Source organism: Rhinoderma darwinii, chromosome 2 (assembly GCF_050947455.1).
Source record: "Rhinoderma darwinii isolate aRhiDar2 chromosome 2, aRhiDar2.hap1, whole genome shotgun sequence".
NCBI classification, from domain to species: domain Eukaryota; kingdom Metazoa; phylum Chordata; class Amphibia; order Anura; family Rhinodermatidae; genus Rhinoderma; species Rhinoderma darwinii.
Genome location: NC_134688.1, coordinates 479,593,247 through 479,613,002, shown reverse-complemented (window position 1 = coordinate 479,613,002; position 19,756 = coordinate 479,593,247). Strand labels below are relative to the sequence as shown.

At 47.8% G+C, this 19,756-nt stretch overlaps 1 protein-coding gene across 8 annotated transcripts in view; it reads left to right on the top strand.

Moving 5' to 3' along the window:
• STXBP5L (syntaxin binding protein 5L) overlaps positions 1–19,756 on the top strand; it is a 310,211-nt gene that overhangs the window by 154,424 nt on the left and 136,031 nt on the right. For all 8 annotated transcript variants that reach the window (XM_075854716.1, XM_075854714.1, XM_075854718.1 and 5 more), the window contains exon 5: positions 784–918. In XM_075854716.1, the coding sequence (XP_075710831.1) occupies positions 784–918 (135 nt within the window). The remainder of the gene's footprint in view (positions 1–783; positions 919–19,756) is intronic.

The window sequence follows — 19,756 nt, the reverse complement described above, 5'->3', positions numbered from 1 at the left end:
CTCCTCCAGCAGAATAGTGAGTGCAGCTCTGGAGTATAATACAGGATATAACTGAGGATCAGTACAGGATAAGTAATGTAATGTATGTACACAGTGACTCCTCCAGCAGAATAGTGAGTGCAGCTCTGGAGTATAATACAGGATGTAACTCAGGTTCAGTACAGGATAAGTAATGTAATGTATGTACACAGTGACTCCACCAGCAGAATAGTGAGTGCAGCTCTGGAGTATAATACAGGATATAACTCAGGATCAGTACAGGATAAGTAATATATGTACACAGTGACTCCACCAGCAGAATAGTGAGTGCAGCTCTGGAGTATAATACAGGATGTAACTCAGGATCAGTAATGTAATGTAATGTATGTATAGAGTGACTCCACCAGCAGAATAGTGAGTGCAGCTCCGGAGTATAATACAGGATATAACTCAGGATCAGTACAGGATAAGTAATGTAATGTATGTACACAGTGACTCCACCAGCAGAATAGTGAGTGCAGCTCCGGAGTATAATACAGGCTGTAACTCAGGATCTGTATATAATAAGTAATGAGTAACTATGATTATATATATGTATATTTATTGGTGATATCAGTATTAGTATCCTGGTCTCTATTAGACATTGGCACTCAGGGTGTCTGTGTTGTCCCTTGCCGTATTATCAGTGTTTGTCGGGTGCTGGATAATGGGGTTATATCTGTATATTACATACGCCGGGCTCTGTGTGTGTCGGAGGTTGCTCTGTGATTCCTTGTGACTAATGAACGTTGTGTCGTCTTTCAGGATCACGTGCTGCCATCTGCCTTTCCAGAGTAAGTGGCTTTATGTCGGGACGGAGAGAGGGAACACGCACGTTGTAAATATTTTATCCTTCGTTCTTTCTGGATACGTAGTTATGTGGAACAAGGCAATAGAACTGTGAGTACAGACATCCCATAATAACATCATCATTAATATGAAGTAGAGGTTGTGTCCTGCTGTATTTATCATGAAGAAACACTATGAATGAATCATCATCACTTAAAGGGATTGTCCAGACTTATGTAAACAAAACTTAAAGGGGCATTCCATCCAGAGACGAGAATCAGCTGTCCACCATTTAATGTAGGGAAATGTTGGCTGGAGGGGTCCTATAGCTGGGACCCCTATTAATCATTCAGTGGGAGTCTGTATGGCGCGGTGTTCGAGCGTGCGCGCTGCTGCTCTGTACAAACTATACGGAAACAGCAGAGAGCATGCTCGACCCCTCACCATGGCGCGTGTGAGGCTGACCAGGGTTCTACCCATCAATGTCATGAAAATTTACAACCGGGGTACTCCTTAAAGTTCTGCAAATTTCTAATATACTCTTCCCCATATTCAAGGTCTCTGCTTGCTGTTAGTGAATGAAAACAAATATAGTTTATGTCTAGGTTGAACAATTATCCTAGTCCTGCTTATACAGCTGAGGTGTTGTATCAGTGTAGGCAACCCTAGGCTGGTTTATTAATAAGGGAACAGTCTTTGCCCCCTAACCGCCCCCCACCCCCCACTCTGCATTGAGGCACGATAACAGTATAAGTATGTGCACCGTGTTTATTAAGCTTGTGTCCGCCATTTTTCGGAAGCTTTTCCTCATGTCAGGCAGTTGTCGTCGTGGCGTTTTTATAGATGTCCCTGTTCTGTATTATTTCACATGTCGCGGCGCAGGGAACCTGTTGTTTTCCTCACTGTCATAGAGGTGAATGTGTGAGCGCCCCGCGTCCCGTCGCTGTCATAGAGATGAATGTGTGAGCGCCCCGCGTCCCGTCGCTGTCATAGAGGTGAATGTGTGAGCGCCCCGCGTCCCGTCGCTGTCATAGAGATGAATGTGTGAGCGCCCCGCGTCCCGTCGCTGTCATAGAGGTGAATGTGTGAGCGCCCCGCGTCCCGTCACTGTCATAGAGGTGAATGTGTGAGCGCCCCGCGTCCCGTCGCTGTCATAGAGGTGAATGTGTGAGCGCCCCGCGTCCCGTCGCTGTCATAGAGGTGAATGTGTGAGCGCCCCGCGTCCCGTCGCTGTCATAGAGGTGAATGTGTGAGCGCCCCGCGTCCCGTCACTGTCATAGAGGTGAATGTGTGAGCGCCCCGCGTCCCGTCGCTGTCATAGAGGTGAATGTGTGAGCGCCCCGCGTCCCGTCGCTGTCATAGAGATGAATGTGTGAGCGCCCCGCGTCCCGTCGCTGTCATAGAGATGAATGTGTGAGCGCCCCGCGTCCCGTCGCTGTCATAGAGGTGAATGTGTGAGCGCCCCGCGTCCCGTCGCTGTCATAGAGGTGAATGTGTGAGCGCCCCGCGTCCCGTCGCTGTCATAGAGGTGAATGTGTGAGCGCCCCGCGTCCCGTCGCTGTCATAGAGGTGAATGTGTGAGCGCCCCGCGTCCCGTCACTGTCATAGAGGTGAATGTGTGAGCGCCCCGCGTCCCGTCACTGTCATAGAGGTGAATGTGTGAGCGCCCCGCGTCCCGTCGCTGTCATAGAGGTGAATGTGTGAGCGCCCCGCGTCCCGTCGCTGTCATAGAGGTGAATGTGTGAGCGCCCCGCGTCCCGTCACTGTCATAGAGGTGAATGTGTGAGCGCCCCGGGTCCCGTCGCTGTCATAGAGATGAATGTGTGAGCGCCCCGCGTCCCGTCGCTGTCATAGAGGTGAATGTGTGAGCGCCCCGCGTCCCGTCACTGTCATAGAGATGAATGTGTGAGCGCCCCGCGTCCCGTCGCTGTCATAGAGGTGAATGTGTGAGCGCCCCGCGTCCCGTCGCTGTCATAGAGGTGAATGTGTGAGCGCCCCGCGTCCCGTCGCTGTCATAGAGGTGAATGTGTGAGCGCCCCGCGTCCCGTCGCTGTCATAGAGATGAATGTGTGAGCGCCCCGCGTCCCGTCACTGTCATAGAGATGAATGTGTGAGCGCCCCGCGTCCCGTCGCTGTCATAGAGGTGAATGTGTGAGCGCCCCGCGTCCCGTCACTGTCATAGAGATGAATGTGTGAGCGCCCCGCGTCCCGTCGCTGTCATAGAGGTGAATGTGTGAGCGCCCCGCGTCCCGTCGCTGTCATAGAGATGAATGTGTGAGCGCCCCGCGTCCCGTCGCTGTCATAGAGGTGAATGTGTGAGCGCCCCGGGTCCCGTCGCTGTCATAGAGATGAATGTGTGAGCGCCCCGCGTCCCGTCGCTGTCATAGAGATGAATGTGTGAGCGCCCCGCGTCCCGTCGCTGTCATAGAGATGAATGTGTGAGCGCCCCGCGTCCCGTCGCTGTCATAGAGGTGAATGTGTGAGCGCCCCGCGTCCCGTCGCTGTCATAGAGGTGAATGTGTGAGCGCCCCGCGTCCCGTCGCTGTCATAGAGATGAATGTGTGAGCGCCCCGCGTCCCGTTGCTGTCATAGAGGTGAATGTGTGAGCGCCCCGCGTCCCGTCGCTGTCATAGAGGTGAATGTGTGAGCGCCCCGCGTCCCGTCGCTGTCATAGAGGTGAATGTGTGAGCGCCCCGCGTCCCGTCGCTGTCATAGAGGTGAATGTGTGAGCGCCCCGGGTCCCGTCGCTGTCATAGAGATGAATGTGTGAGCGCCCCGCGTCCCGTCGCTGTCATAGAGATGAATGTGTGAGCGCCCCGCGTCCCGTCGCTGTCATAGAGATGAATGTGTGAGCGCCCCGCGTCCCGTCGCTGTCATAGAGATGAATGTGTGAGCGCCCCGCGTCCCGTCGCTGTCATAGAGGTGAATGTGTGAGCGCCCCGCGTCCCGTCGCTGTCATAGAGGTGAATGTGTGAGCGCCCCGCGTCCCGTCGCTGTCATAGAGATGAATGTGTGAGCGCCCCGCGTCCCGTCGCTGTCATATAGGTGAATGTGTGAGCGCCCCGCGTCCCGTCGCTGTCATATAGGTGAATGTGTGAGCGCCCCGCGTCCCGTCGCTGTCATAGAGATGAATGTGTGAGCGCCCCGCGTCCCGTCGCTGTCATAGAGGTGAATGTGTGAGCGCCCCGCGTCCCGTCGCTGTCATAGAGATGAATGTGTGAGCGCCCCGCGTCCCGTCGCTGTCATATAGGTGAATGTGTGAGCGCCCCGCGTCCCGTCGCTGTCATATAGGTGAATGTGTGAGCGCCCCGCGTCCCGTCGCTGTCATATTCCCTGATATAATATCAATAGTATAAAGCACAGATCTTCATTACTGCCACGATGACTATTATCACATTATAACGCTCTCCGCGCCCCCCCTCCCCCCGTGTATATTGTCACACTGCTGAGTATATATTGTGTGCTGACTTATCGCAGAATTAGAAACTTTACATCAGGATCTGGACACCGCGATTCTTCTACAGAGACGTTGAGTTTAACCCTCGTCCCGCGACATGAGATCAGCAGCAGCCTGAGCAGTAATAAAGGGGTTCAAGGATCTTATTGGTGCTGCACCCCTCAATCACCTTATTATTTATCAATTACATGTCTGAATATTATAAAATTGCCAGAATTCTCGACTTTGGACAGTCCCTACTTGTTAGAAGGGTCACTTGACAATAAGCAGATCACAAAGTCTCCTCCTGCTGGGACCCCCGGCGATCAGCTGTGATCTGTAGGGAGACCTGGCAGGAAGTGTTCAGTTTCCCTGCAGCGCCACCACAGGAGAAATGAATCAGCTCCTCCACAGACGCGTTATGTAAGGCCCCACGCACACGACCGTAGGTTTTATCCGTAAATATGGACCCATTCATTTCCATGACCGACGGACCCCTCCCAGGAGTGTCCTGTTTTTTTTTTTTTATGGACCGTGCTCTCATACTTTATGATGGGGGCACGTCCCGCAAATGCGGATGATTGTCTGCGGCCGGCCGTAATCCCGGATCGGTCCTACCCGCTCTCCAATCTGACGAGGATCCTGAACAGAGGACCCCCCTCTATTAACTTCAAATTATTTTACAGGGTATCTGGAAATGGGTTTACTAAATTGGACCTACCCTTCAGGGTAACCTCCCGTTTTCCATCTACTGCAGTAACATCATTCAGGGCCTCCACATTAAAACTTCCGCCGCTCTATTGCTTTATAATGAATCAGGACTATACAATGTTCATTTTTGCAATATGTATTTAAATTCCTTTCATCTGTTCCTTGGAGGCCAAAGTGTGACCCTGCTCTGACGTCACAACGTCTGCTGGAGGCCTGCAGTATAGAGCGGAGGTTTTGTCATGGGGACATTAGTCCCTGGGGACTCTGCGGTATACACAGTTGCCTCCAGGGACAATGCTTGCTAGTTGATTTATGGTGACATAATCCACAGTTTCTACCCGTCACTTGTCTCGGAAGACCCCTTTAATGCTGACAACCACTTCTCCATGCTCAAGGTTGTGAGGGGCTGTGGTTCTTTGACCCCCTGCATGGTGGGGATGAAATGACCACAGTGTGTCAATGACACTGCACAATACAGGACGCAATAGTATCCGGGTACATGGCCCATCCCCCATGCACTCTGTGCGCCTCTATCACTCTCTGTTATCACTTCATGACTACAATCACCATCTGCTGCCATTAGGATATATTGACAAAATCGACCCGACGTGTTTGTGATGAGCTTTGGGGGGATCACAGCAAATAATCCTCAAATCAATTCTCCCATTGTGTTCCAATGCCTGGATAGAAGTGCTCCTCTATAGTCATCACAGGCTGAGGGAAAAGCCTCAAATCCTGATCCCCCCCTCCCCACATAGTCATCAGCTTGCTGTTGACAGATCCTGTCAGTGTTGCCCTAGGTGTCCAGCAGCCGCCTCTCCACCTCCGTAGATATTACATTCCCCATCATGAGGGGATTGGAGACATTTTTTAATTGTATTGTCTCCATACGATCTGTAACGAATGTGATGAACTGAGTGAGATCTTCAGATCCTCCTCCCACCCCCGATCTTCACCCCATTAACGTGAAATGCCGCAGCCTTTACCAGCCTCGTTTTATGTTGTGGCATTTAGAAAATGAATACAAATCTGCCGGCTCTGCAATAACTACAGTCAGACATTTTCTCTCCCACATTGGAGAAGACATAAATCTCATGTGACCTTTCCATATAGACTCCAGTCCGAGCTCCTGATCTACTCCTTGTACCCTACACATATATACATATTGAGACCACAGAGAGAAAAGAGCTTGTAGCCAGGAAATTATGTGAAACATTAGACATTTTTATTAACATATATACAAATACATTCATATAAAATACATATGGATACAATATATAAAAAAGGACAAGACTCTAGAGAAAGTTTCAAGGAGCACACATCAAAGATATCAATATGCAAAGATAGGTTTGGCTGTATTATCCATTTACTCAGAATTCAGTAATTATCATGGAAAGGTAACTCTTATGGGGCAAATTCACGTTGAAAACGGCCCTATGTCAACAGAGATATTGTACAGAGATCTAGATACCAGGTATTGCATCAAGATAGAGGTTTTTCAAGATAGAGATAGATGTGTCTCCCCCTGAGGAAGCAATATCATTGCGAAACGCGCGTTGGGGCTTTTGTGCTGGAGCACACATCGTTTTACTACTGCTATTCAATATAGGTAAGCTGTATCCAACACTTCTTATCTTTTAGCTACTAAGTTAAGGGAGTTGATCTTGATGCAATACCTGGTATCTAGATCGCTGTACAATATCTCTGTTGACATAGGGCCGTTTTCAATGTGAATTTGCCCCATAAGAGGTACCTTTCCATGATAATTACTGAATTCTGAGTAAATGGATAATACAGCCAAACCTATCTTTGCATATTGATATCTTTGATGTGTGCTCCTTGAAACTTTCTCTAGAGTCTTGTCCTTTTTTATATATTGTATCCATATGTATTTTATATGAATGTATTTGTATATATGTTAATAAAAATGTCTAATGTTTAACATAATTTCCTGGCTACAAGCTCTTTTCTCTCTGTGGCCTCAATATCCAAATAGAGTTGCCTATCTGATTATATGGGAGGTCGGTTTATGACCTTGTTGGTGAGCATGTTGATCACCTGGAAGCTCGTATTAGAGATCTGGAGGAGCAGAATGCAACACTGAGGAGGATAGACAATCCTGAGCGGAGCTTGCTGCTCACAGAGCATGCAGTTAGTGGGTTAGAACTGGAGGGTGAAGACATGGGTGAGCAGGATCAGGTAAGTAGCTGGGTTAATGTAGTTAGGGGCAGTAGAAAGGGGTCAAAGACAAGGAAGGCCGATCCGGTTTCTGGCATTCCAAGCAAAATTGCCAGGTTGGGTGATGATGCGAGGGTGTCAGTCTCAGAAAAGGCAGCCCTAGTGGATACTGATCTCCCTAACAGCCGGGAGAACAGCCCATCTAGTAGTCGGCGGGATGGTAATGCAGGTAAGCCAAGACAATTGATAGTTGTAGGGGATTCTATAATCAGGAAGACGGATAGAATAATTTGTCGCCAAGACCGCCTCAACCGAATGGTTTGCTGTCTCCCTGGTGCCAGGGTTCGGCATGTGGTGGAACGGATGGACAAATTGCTGGGAGGGGCTGGTGATGATCCAGCTGTTGTGGTCCATGTCGGTACCAACGACAGAATAAATGGTAGGTGGAGGAGCCTTAAGAATAATTTTAAAGAACTAGGCTACAAGCTGAAGGGAAGGACCTCCAAGGTTGTATTCTCAGGAATACTGCCTGTGCCATGCGCATCACAGGAAAGACAGCGGGAGCTCAGGGAGTTAAATGCATGGCTGAAGTCTTGGTGTAGAGGAGAAGGATTTGGGTTCCTAGAGCACTGGGCTGACTTTTCATTGGGGTACAAACTGTATTCTGCAGATGATTTGCACCTAAATGGAAGGGGGTCCGCTGTGCTGGGGGAGAGAATTCTAGCTGGGGTGGTGGAGTATTTAAACTAGGGCTGAGGAGGGAGGCCAATGTAGGAAATAAAGGGGTAGTTAGGTTAGAGAGGGGTCAGACTATATTGGTGGGGGGAGAAGCAGACGGTGGGGAGAGGACTAGGCAACAAGATAAGGAGATCCTTTCGTTACAAAACAGCAGTGAAAATAAAAAGGCCCAAATGTCAAATAATCACATTTCTGATAGTGAAAGTGAAACATTTAAAGGCAAGTTAAAGTGTATGTTCACAAATGCCAGAAGTCTAGCAAGCAAAATGGGGGAGCTGGAGGCCTTGATACTGGAAGAAGATATAGATATAGTTGGTGTTGCTGAAACATGGCTGGACTCTTCACATGACTGGGCTGTAAATCTACAGGGTTTTACACTGTTTCGGAAAGACAGGACAAATAGGAAAGGTGGTGGTGTATGTCTGTATGTGAGAAGTGATATGAAGGTGGTGGTGTATATCTGTATGTGAGAAGCGATATGAAGGTGGTGGTGGTGTATGTCTGTATGTGAGAAGTGATATGAAGGTGGTGGTGTATGTCTGTATGTGAGAAGCGATATGAAGGTGAGTGTAAATGAGACATTAGAGGGTGAATACTGTGAGGAGGTTGAAACCTTGTGGGTGGAATTACAAAGGGAGGTAAACACTGAAAAAATTACTTTTGGTGTAATCTATAGACCCCCCAATATAACTGAGGAGATGGAAGGTCAGATATATAAACAGATGGAGCGGGCTGCACAGGCGGGTACTGTAGTGATAATGGGAGATTTTAATTATCGGGATATTAATTGGTGTCATGGTTCGGCTTCAACTGCAAAGGGGAGACATTTCCTCAACCTGTTGCAGGAAAACTTTATGGGCCAGTTTGTGGAAGACCCGACTAGAGGTGAAGCTCTGTTGGATCTGGTCATTTCTAATAATGCAGAGCTTGTTGGGAATGTCAATGTTCGTGAAAACCTCGGTAACAGTGATCACAATATAGTTACATTTTACCTATACTGTAAAAAACAAACGCAGGCTGGGAGGGCAAAAACATTTAATTTTAAGAAAGCCAATTTCCCCAGGATGAGGGCGGCAATTCAGGATATAGACTGGGAAGAACTAATGTCAAATAATGGAACAAATGATAAATGGGAGATTTTCAAATCTACTTTGGGTAATTATAGTGCAAAATTTATTCCTACAGGTAATAAGTATAAACGACTCAAATTAAACCCCACATGGCTTACACCTTCTGTGAAAGGGGCAATACATGACAAAAAAAGGGCATTTAAAAAATACAAATCTGAGGGTACAGCTGCAGCCTTTGTAAAATATAAAGAGCTTAATAAAATCTGTAAATGTAATAAAATTAGCAAAAATACAAAATGAAAGGCAGGTGGCCAAGGATAGTAAAACAAATCCCAAAAAATTCTTCAAGCATATAAATGCAAAAAAGCCAAGGTCTGAACATGTGGAGTTGGTCACAGGGGATCAAGAGAAGGCAGAGTTACTAAATGGGTTCTTTAGCTCTGTATATACAACAGAAGAAGGAGCAGCTGATGTAGCCGGTGCCGGTGCTGAGGAGCTGATGTAGCCGGTGCCGGTGCTGTTAATATATCAGTTGATATACTGAATTGGATGAATGTAGAGATGGTCCAAGCTAAATTAAATAAAATAAATGTGCACAAGGCCCCGGGACCAGATGGGTTACACCCTAGAGTTCTTAAAGAGCTTAGTTCAGTTATTTCTGTCCCCCTCTTTCTTCATAATATTCAGAGAATCTCTAGTGACTGGTATAGTGCCAAGGGACTGGCGCAGGGCAAATGTGGTGCCTATTTTCAAAAAGGGCTCTAGGTCTTCCCCAGGTAATTATAGACCAGTAAGCTTAACATCCATCGTGGGGAAAATGTTTGAGGGGCTATTGAGGGACTATATACAGGATTATGTGACAAAAAATAGCATTGTAAGTGACAGCCAGCACGGTTTTACTAAGGTCAGAAGTTGTCAAACTAACCTAATCTGTTTTTATGAAGAGGTGAGCAGAAGCCTAGACAGAGGGGCCGCTGTGGATTTAGTGTTTATATGAGAGGTGAGGAGAAGCCTAGACAGAGGGGCCGCTGTGGATTTAGTGTTTTTGGACTTTGCAAAGGCATTTGACACTGTCCCCCATAGACATCTAATGGGTAAATTAAGGACTATAGGTTTAGAAAATATAGTTTGTAATTGGATTGAGAATTGGCTCAAGGACCGTATCCAGAGAGTTGTGGTCAATGATTCCTACTCTGAATGGTCCCCGGTAATAAGTGGTGTACCCCAGGGTTCAGTGCTGGGACCACTATTATTCAACTTATTTATTAATGATATAGAGGATGGGATTAATAGCACTATTTCTATTTTTGCAGATGACACCAAGCTATGTAATATAGTTCAGACTATGGAAGATGTTCATGAATTACAGGCAGATTTAAATAAACTAAGTGTTTGGGCGTCCACTTGGCAGATGAAGTTTAATGTAGATAAATGTAAAGTTATGCACCTGGGTACCAACAACCTGCATGCATCATATGTCCTAGGGGGCGCTACACTGGCGGATTCACTTGTTGAGAAGGATCTGGGTGTACTTGTAAATCATAAACTAAATTTCAGCATGCAGTGTCAATCAGCTGCTTCAAAGGCCAGCAGGATATTGTCGTGTATTATAAGAGGCATGGACTCGCGGGACAGGGATGTAATAATGCCACTTTACAAAGCATTAGTGAGGCCTCATCTAGAATATGCAGTTCAGTTCTGGGCTCCAGTTCATAGAAAGGATGCCCTGGAGTTGGAAAAAATACAAAGAAGAGCAACGAAGCTAATAAGGGGCATGGAGAATTTAAGTTATGAGGAAAGATTAAAAGAACTAAACCTATTTAGCCTTGAAAAAAGACGACTAAGGGGGGACATGATTAACTTATATAAATATATGAATGGCGCATACAAAAAATATGGTGAAATCCTGTTCCATGTAAAACCCCCTCAAAAAACAAGGGGGCACTCCCTCCGTCTGGAAATCGAAAGGTTCAACCTGCAGAGGCGACAAGCCTTCTTTACTGTGAGAACTGTGAATCTATGGAATAGCCGAGCGCAGGAGCCGTCACAGCAGGGACAGGAGACACCGAGGGACAGGAGACACCGCAGGAGCCGTCACAGCAGGGACAGGAGACACCGAGGGACAGGAGACACCGCAGGAGCCTTCACAGCAGGGACAGGAGACACCGCAGGAGCCGTCACAGCAGGGACAGGAGACACCGCAGGAGCCGTCACAGCAGGGACAGTAGATGGCTTTAAAAAAGGCTTAGATAATTTCCTAGAACAAAAAAATATTAACTGCTATGTGTAGAAATTTTTTCCTTCCCTTTTCCCTTCCCTTGGTTGAACTTGATGGACATGTGTCTTTTTTCAACCGTACAAACTATGTAACTATGTAACTATGTAACCTAGCCCTTAGTACTAATGCGTTTTGGAGTGCATTTATTGATACATATATACACATATATAGTTCTCTGTCTCCCGCTTCTTTTACCTGACTTGCATTCTCTCACATTCTTAGTCTTCCACCTTGTGTCTGTTGTAGAATCTGACAGTGTTTTGTTATGTATGACTCTCTCCCCATGTCATGTGTATAAGGCACCGATTGTTAATGATGTAATTGTGCTGCAGAATGTCACAATTTGTATTCTATCTCACTTCACAACATTACATTACTTATCCTGTACTGATCCTGAGTTACATCCTGTATTATACTCCAGAGCTGCACTCACTATTCTGCTGGTGGAGTCACTGTGTACATACATTACATTACTTATCCTGTACTGATCCTGAGTTACATCCTGTATTATAATCCAGAGCTGCACTCACTATTCTGCTGGTGGAGTCACTGTGTACATACATTACATTACTTATCCTGTACTGATCCTGAGTTATATCCTGTATTATACTCCAGAGCTGCACTCACTATTCTGCTGGTGGAGTCACTGTGTACATACATTACTTATCCTGTACTGATCCTGAGTTACATCCTGTATTATACTCCAGAGCTGCACTCACTATTCTGCTGGTGGAGTCGCTGTGTACATACATTACATTACTTATCCTGTACTGATCCTGAGTTACATCCTGTATTATACTCCAGAGCTGTGCTCACTATTCTGCTGGTGGAGTCACTGTGTACATACATTACATTACTTATCCTGGACTGATCCTGAGTTACATCCTGTATTATACTCCGGAGCTGCACTCACTATTCTGCTGGTGGAGTCACTGTGTACATACATTACATTACTTATCATGTACTGATCCTGAGTTACATCCTGTATTATACTCCAGAGCTGCACTCACTATTCTGCTGGTGGAGTCACTGTGTACATACATTACATTACTTATCCTGTACTGATCCTGAGTTACATCCTGTATTATACTCCAGAGCTGCACTCACTATTCTGCTGGTGGAGTCACTGTGTACATACATACATTACTTATCCTGTACTTATCCTGAGTTATATCCTGTATTATACTCCAGAGCTGCACTCACTATTCTGCTGGTGGGGTCACTGTGTACATACATTACATTACTTATCCTGTACTGATCCTGAGTTACATTCTGTATTATACTCCAGAGCTGTTGTAAAGGATCTGCCAGGCACAACTTCTGTGAATACTCCCATAGGTAATCAGTCTGCACCTGAGTCTATGTCTCTGAGACTGACTCCATCTTCCACCACTCAGGCTGGCAGGCTTAGGATTGGGAGAGCCTATCGCAGCCTGGCCAGACGGAGCTAGCTCCCGCCCTCTGTCTATTTATACCTGCCTTTCCTGTTCCTCCTTTGCTTGTGATTCTTCTCGTGTGGTTTCCTTGGCCAGCTACAGCCTCTAACTATTTGATCCTGCTCCATACTGACCCTGGCTTACTGACTACTCTCCTGCTCTGCGTTTGGTACCTTGTGCACTCCTGGTTTGACTCGGCTCGTTCACCACTCTTGTTGCTCACGGTGTTGCCGTGGGCAACTGCCCCTTTGCTTTGTGTTCCCTTGTCTGTTTGTCTCGTGCACTTACTGAGCGTAGGGACCGCCGCCCAGTTGTACCCCGTCGCCTAGGGCGGGTCGTTTCAAGTTGGCAGGGACAGAGTGGCGGGTAGATTAGGGCTCACTTGTCCGTTTCCCTACCCCCGTCATTACAGCTGTACTCACTATTCTCCTGGTGGAGTCACTGTGTACATACATAACATTACTTTTCCTGTACTGATCCTGAGTTACATTCTGTATTATACTCCAGAGCTGCACTCACTATTCTGCTGGTGGAGTCACTGTGTACATACATTACATTACTTATCCTGTACTGATCCTGAGTTACATCCTGTATTATACTCCAGAGCTGCACTCACTATTCTGCTGGTGGAGTCACTGTACATACATAACATTACTTATCCTGTACTGATCCTGAGTTATATCCTGTATTATACTCCAGAGCTGCACTCACTATTCTGCTGGTGGAGTCACTGTGTACAAACATAACATTACTTTTCCTGTACTGATCCTGAGTTACATTCTGTATTATACTCCAGAGCTGCACTCACTATTCTGCTGGGGGAGTCACTGTGTACAAACATAACATTACTTTTCCTGTACTGATCCTGAGTTACATTCTGTATTATACTCCAGAGCTGCACTCACTATTCTGCTGGTGGAGTCACTGTGTACATACATTACATTACTTATCCTGTACTGATCCTGAGTTACATCCTGTTTATACTCCAGAGCTGTACTCACTATTCTGCTGGTGGAATCACTGTGTACATACATTACATTACTTATCCTGTACTGATCCTGAGTTACATCCTGTTTATACTCCAGAGCTGTACTCACTATTCTGCTGGGGGAGTCACTGTGTACAAACATAACATTACTTTTCCTGTACTGATCCTGAGTTACATCCTGTATTATACTCCAGAGCTGCACTCACTATTCTGCTGGTGGAGTCACTGTGTACATACATTACATTACTTATCCTGTACTGATCCTGAGTTATATCCTGTATCTCTTTATTTTATATAAATTTACAAAACATAAACTGAAAAACAAATACATAACTAATTCCATATAACCAAAAAGTCACAACCCAATTCTTATAAACAAATTTTCTTATATACATCTCTGTATATGAGAAGAGAAAACGATACCAGACCCGGCCATATACACCCCACTCTTATATACTTACATCTACACTTCATCCGAAACTAAACAATAACTAGAATATATACAAACATCATATAAACGTAATCCAAAGTACTAACAGAAAATCCCCCGACCCGCGTCAACCAAGGGCCTAAAGAAACAATATAATAATGATAATAATCAAACACCATAATAATAACAAATAAAAGAATAATAATAATAACAAATAAAATAATAATAATAATAACAAAAACAATCGAAAATATAATAATACTAATCCCAATTTTTTTTTTATTTTTTTTTTTTTTATCCTTTTTTTTTTTTTTTATATATATATATTTTTTAATCACACTATACACATCTTGACTTTCCCTAACCTTACCCTTCTTACCTAAACTCCACCACCCCAGCCAGCATCTCGCCTCATGTCCTCTCACGTCCGCATAGTCCAGATGCTGGCCCCCACCACCACACCCAACACCCCAGCCCAGCCCCCCGCCCCATGTCCTCATAGTCCGGGGCTGGGTCAGGCAAACCCCCCCCCCCCCGACCCCCTCCCAACCTATCTATTAACCCCCTTAAGTCTATCCCTATTCTAACAACATTTCTACATTATAATACAATACACGTCACCAACCTGTCCAAATACCAAACCATATACAAAATACACCGTACCCGAAAGCACCAAGTTCGGTCGCTTGTAAACCTTTTTCCTGCCATTTCAATCCTAAACAAAACAAAAATCTTCCAGTGCTTACCTAGCCCATCACCAGATAGAGAGAAGGGAAAGCCCCCCCCCCAGCTCCCCCCCCAGAGGCCAAGGTACCACGTCCACCGCTGCACCCTCCCTATCGCTTGCCCTATCTCCTTACCCTATTACTAACCCTTTCTTGACCCTATTGAAAGCTGACCCTATGCTGACCCTCACCTTTCCCTTATTCCGAGTCCTATCGCTATATTTTTTATTGGTGCCTCAGCGGAACGCAGACCCCCACCTCCAGTTGAGCACCGGTGACGACTCCCCCTCCCTCATGAAGGCAGACACATTAAGGCACCCAAAAGGAAAAGCCCCTCCAAAGACGAGAGGCTTTGGATGCTCCCAATCTGCCAACCTCCAAAGAATGCACCTTCACCAGGTCACCCATGATATTGCTAACAACCTCATCCACTAGGAGGATTTTCTTCTGGGTAGAAACTAGACATCGTGCATTCCACATAAAGTGCCTGACAACTATACTGACTAGAAACAAGGTGCAATGGTCCCTACCACCGAGGTCTCCGAACACTCCATAGGCCCACCCAGCATAGGAGAGGCTGGTTAGGCCTGGCCAACCAATGGAGGCTCCCACCCTTTTGTATACCTCTGTATTGAAAGGGCAATGAAGCAGGAAACGCTCCATGCTTTCCAGCACTCCGCCACACTCCTCCCGGGGGCAATCCCGATCATCAGAGCTTCTGCACTTTAGATTGTCCCTCACATACAGTCTCCCATGGAAGCAACGCCAAGCCAGATCCCAAAACTTCTGGGGAATCCTCGCTGAATTTAAAAGTTTTAATCCCACCCCGAGGTCACTACTTGGGCAGTCTTTGAGCGCCAGGGGCTTCTGGAAGTGGGTCATCAGGACCCTCCTGTCAAGAAATTTTCTCGACATGGTCCTGATCTCCCACACCTCCAGACCCCACCGGCGAACAATCTTCAGCGCCAGGGTGGCATAAGCCGGGAGATGTCCGTGAGGTGTACGCAGGTCTTTCACTTGCCCTCCTCTCTCCCATTCCTGGAAGAAAGGCCGAAACCACCCCCTGCAGGAGGATATCCACCAAGGAGCCCTCTCTTGCCAGAGGTTTGCCAGGTTGATCTTAACAAAGGTGTTCACTAGGAACACCACCGGGTTAACCATACCTAACCCGCCTAGTGTCCTTGGTAGGTAAGTAACCTCCCTCTTGATTAGGTTGAGCCTGTTCCCCCATAACAGCTGGAAGAACAGGCTATAGACCCGAGTCCAGAGAGGTTCTGGCAAGATGCACACACTGCCCAGGTAAAGCAACATGGGCACCAGGTAGGCCTTGGCCAAGTGAACCCTTTCCCTCAGGGTTAAGGACCAACCCTTCCATTGGTCGACCTTCTGGGCAACTAGATTCAGCCTATCCTCCCAGTTCTTCTTGGGGTAATCACCCGGGCCAAATTCGACTCCTAAGATCTTAGCAGACCCCTGAGGCTCTGGAAGGGTGTCCGGGAGATCAAAACCAGGATCTCCTCCTCCCAGCCAGAGACTTTTGCACTTATCCCGGTTGATCTTGGACCCAGATGCCAATGAGTAACGCTCCACTTCCGACATCACCCACTCTGCCTCCCCTCTCGAGGAGACAAAAATGGAGACGTCGTCTGCGTACGCAACCACCCTCTGAGTGGCCTCCGGCCCCTCCAGGCCGGCCCCGACTCCCGCCAATGGCCCACGATCGATCCTTTTAAGAAAAGGATCAATTGCGAACGCATATAGCAAAGGGCTCAAGGGACAACCCTGGCGGACACCAGACCCAACCTCAAAGGGGGTTCCAACCCAACCGTTCACCAGCGCAAAAGTCTCAGCCCCAGTGTATAAGGTCTGTAGCCAATTGACAAACCCCCCCGGTAGGCCGTACCTCAGAAGGACCGACCAGAGGTACTCGTGGTCCACCCGGTCAAAAGCCTTGGCCTGGTCCAAGGACAGGATGTACCCCTCCCACCGACCAGAATTTCCCTGCTCCACTGCCTCTCTGACACTGAGGACAGCACTAAATGTGCTACGGCCTGGAACAGAGCAATGCTGGACCGGCGAAAGGAGCCGGGATGCAAACTTCACCAGCCGATTAAACAGCACCTTTGCGAGAACCTTTCTGTCCGTATTGAGCAGCGCTATGGGACGCCAATTCTCAATACGGGTCGAGTCTTTACCCTTCGATAAAACGATCAAGGCCGACCTCCTCATTGACATTGGCAAAGTACCCGAGGAAAGGCACTCATTAAACACCTCAGTCAAGAGGGGAACTAGGGTTCCTTTAAAAGTCTTATAAAACTCGGATGTTAAGCCATCCGGCCCTGGCGATTTTTTGAGGGCAAGCCCATCAATCGCCAATCCCACTTCCTCTTCCTTGATCGAATCTATCAAAACACCGAGAGAGGGGTCTACCCCTGGCTCAGGGATGGTTTCAGCCAGGAAAGCCGACATCTCGTCTCGGTTTGGATCTTGCTTCCCCAAGAGGTGCGAGTAGAAGGATCTGACGACCTCCAAGATCCCTGATTTGGATCTCTTCAGAGATCCTGTACTATCAATCAGTCCTGTCACAACCTTACGACTCACTGACATCTTACAGTTCCTGTAGGGGTCGGGCGAGCGGTACCTCCCGAAATCCCTCTCAAGAACTAAAGATGTGTGCCTATCATACTGACACCTCCTGAGCAAAGCTTTCACCACGGAGATCTCCTCCCCACTACCCCCGGTTGAGACCAGATGTTCGAGTTTCCTCCTCAGTTCCTGATATAGGCGGTACCTACTCATGGACCTGAGGCTCGAGAGCCTGCGGAAAAATCCTGCCACCCGGACTTTAAACAACTCCCACCACTCAGACTTAGTACCACTGAGATCCAACAAAGGTACCTGGCTCTGAAGAAAATCCTCAAAGGCCTGTCTTATCTCCGCTTCTTCCAAGAGAGTAGAATTCAGCCTCCATATACCTCTTCCCATCTGGAGGGACTCTGCAATGTTCAAAGAGAAAATAATCATACAGTGATCGGAGAACTCCACCTCAACAACGGACACTGGTGAAGAGATGGCTTCCTCCTTCAAAAAAAACCTGTCTATCCTAGACCTACAACTACCTCTACGATAGGTGAAACCCGAGTGGCCTGGGGTATGCCTGATGTGGATATCCACCAGGCGAGCATCGCTAACTATATTTTTTAATGCTACACTATCGTAGGTCAATTTTTTATCTCCGGAACCTCCTCTATCTCGGGGTCTCATGACAGTATTGAAGTCCCCTCCAAAGATAACTTGTCGACCTGAAAAAAGGAAAGGCTTAATCCTCATGAAGAGACTTTTACGGTCCCATTTGCTCTGGGGTCCGTATATATTGATTAGTCTTAATTCCTGTCCCCTCATGAGGACATCTAAGATCAAGCACCTCCCCATTTCTAACTCAATCATCCGTCGGCATGTTACCGGTGCGGTGAAAAGGACCGCCACTCCGCTATAGGGCTCAGCCGCAAGAGACCAGTAGGAGGGCCCGCGTCGCCACTCCCTCCTAGATTTAACGACGTCTGCCAAAAGTGACAGCCTGGTCTCCTGCAAAAACAAAATGTCGGCTTCAACTCGGCCAAGAAAATCAAAGGCTGCAAATCTCGCCCTATCTGACTTAATGCTGGCAACGTTAATTGATGCCAGCGTCAACGGAGTGGGTGCCGCCATCATGGATGTTTGAGTTAGACGGCTTTCTTCTTCCCACCCCCCCCTCTATCTGATGAGGACCCCCCTTCTTTGCCTCGCTTCTTGCAAACTGAGGAGTCCATATTCACCACCCTATTCCCATCTTCATCCCCAAGTACCGGGTCAACCTCCCCCTCTGGGGGCAACGGCCCCTGCAGCAGGGGAGGCTCAACGACTCTAGGGTGCCCTACCATGCCCTCCCTCTTAGTATGAGAGGCTGGAATGTCCACGAGAGCATGGTATCGATCAGTAGAGCGCACCAGGGGGGTACAGGATTTACCTTCCTGGGCCAGGGCGGGGCCAGATGTATTTGGCCCTTGGGTTTTGCCCGGTGTCCCTTTTGCTGTAGGCTGAGTCCTCTCTTCCTCTCCCACACTTTCATAGTGGGAGGACTGAGAGTCCTCAGCCCTCTGCTCCCTTTGGATCCTCCTCATCTCCCCATTCAATTCGGCCTCCCCAGGGGCATCAGATTCAGGGGGGGCATCCAGATCCGAATCAGAGGTTGTCCCAGTTTCCTGGAGCGCCCTCCAAATCCTCTCCTTCCTTCGCTTCTCCGCCCTTCTCTGGCGAGAAGGGGGACCCTTCTTTGCATTCTTCCCTTGCCCCTGTGCCCCATCGTCCCTGCCCGCACCCTCACCCACGGAGGCCTCCCTCCTTTCATCCTCCGCAGGTTTGGAACAAGCATTGACAACAGAGCGAGGACACCGACTGAACGGGTGACCTAAGTCACCACACAGGTTGCACCGAATACGGTCACACGATGCGGCTAGATGACCAATCCCCCCACAATGAGCACACTTCTGCACCTTGCAGCCTGCACTCAAATGTGAGGGGTCGCCACACCGGTGACACAACTTCGGCTGCCCCTGGTAGAAGACAAGGATCCGATCTCTTCCCAGGAAAGCAGACGATGGTATGTGGGACACCGTCTGTCCCAGACGCTTTAATTTAACCATGAACGTCCAGGCCCCTGACCAGATGCCAAACTCATCCATGTTCTTCCGTGGCATCTCTACTACCTCTCCGTACCTTCCCAACCAGGTCATGATATCAATACAAGAGAGTGACTCATTACGGGTAAGAACGGTCACTCTCTTGGGACCACTTTGGCGAGAAATTGCTTGTGCAGCAAAGTCTCGCCAGCCAGGCTCGTCCTTCATCAGCTCGTAGTTCCCCCAGAAGACCTCAAGGCCCCCTAGGTGAACAAAGCTGATGTCAAACTCGACCGAGCCA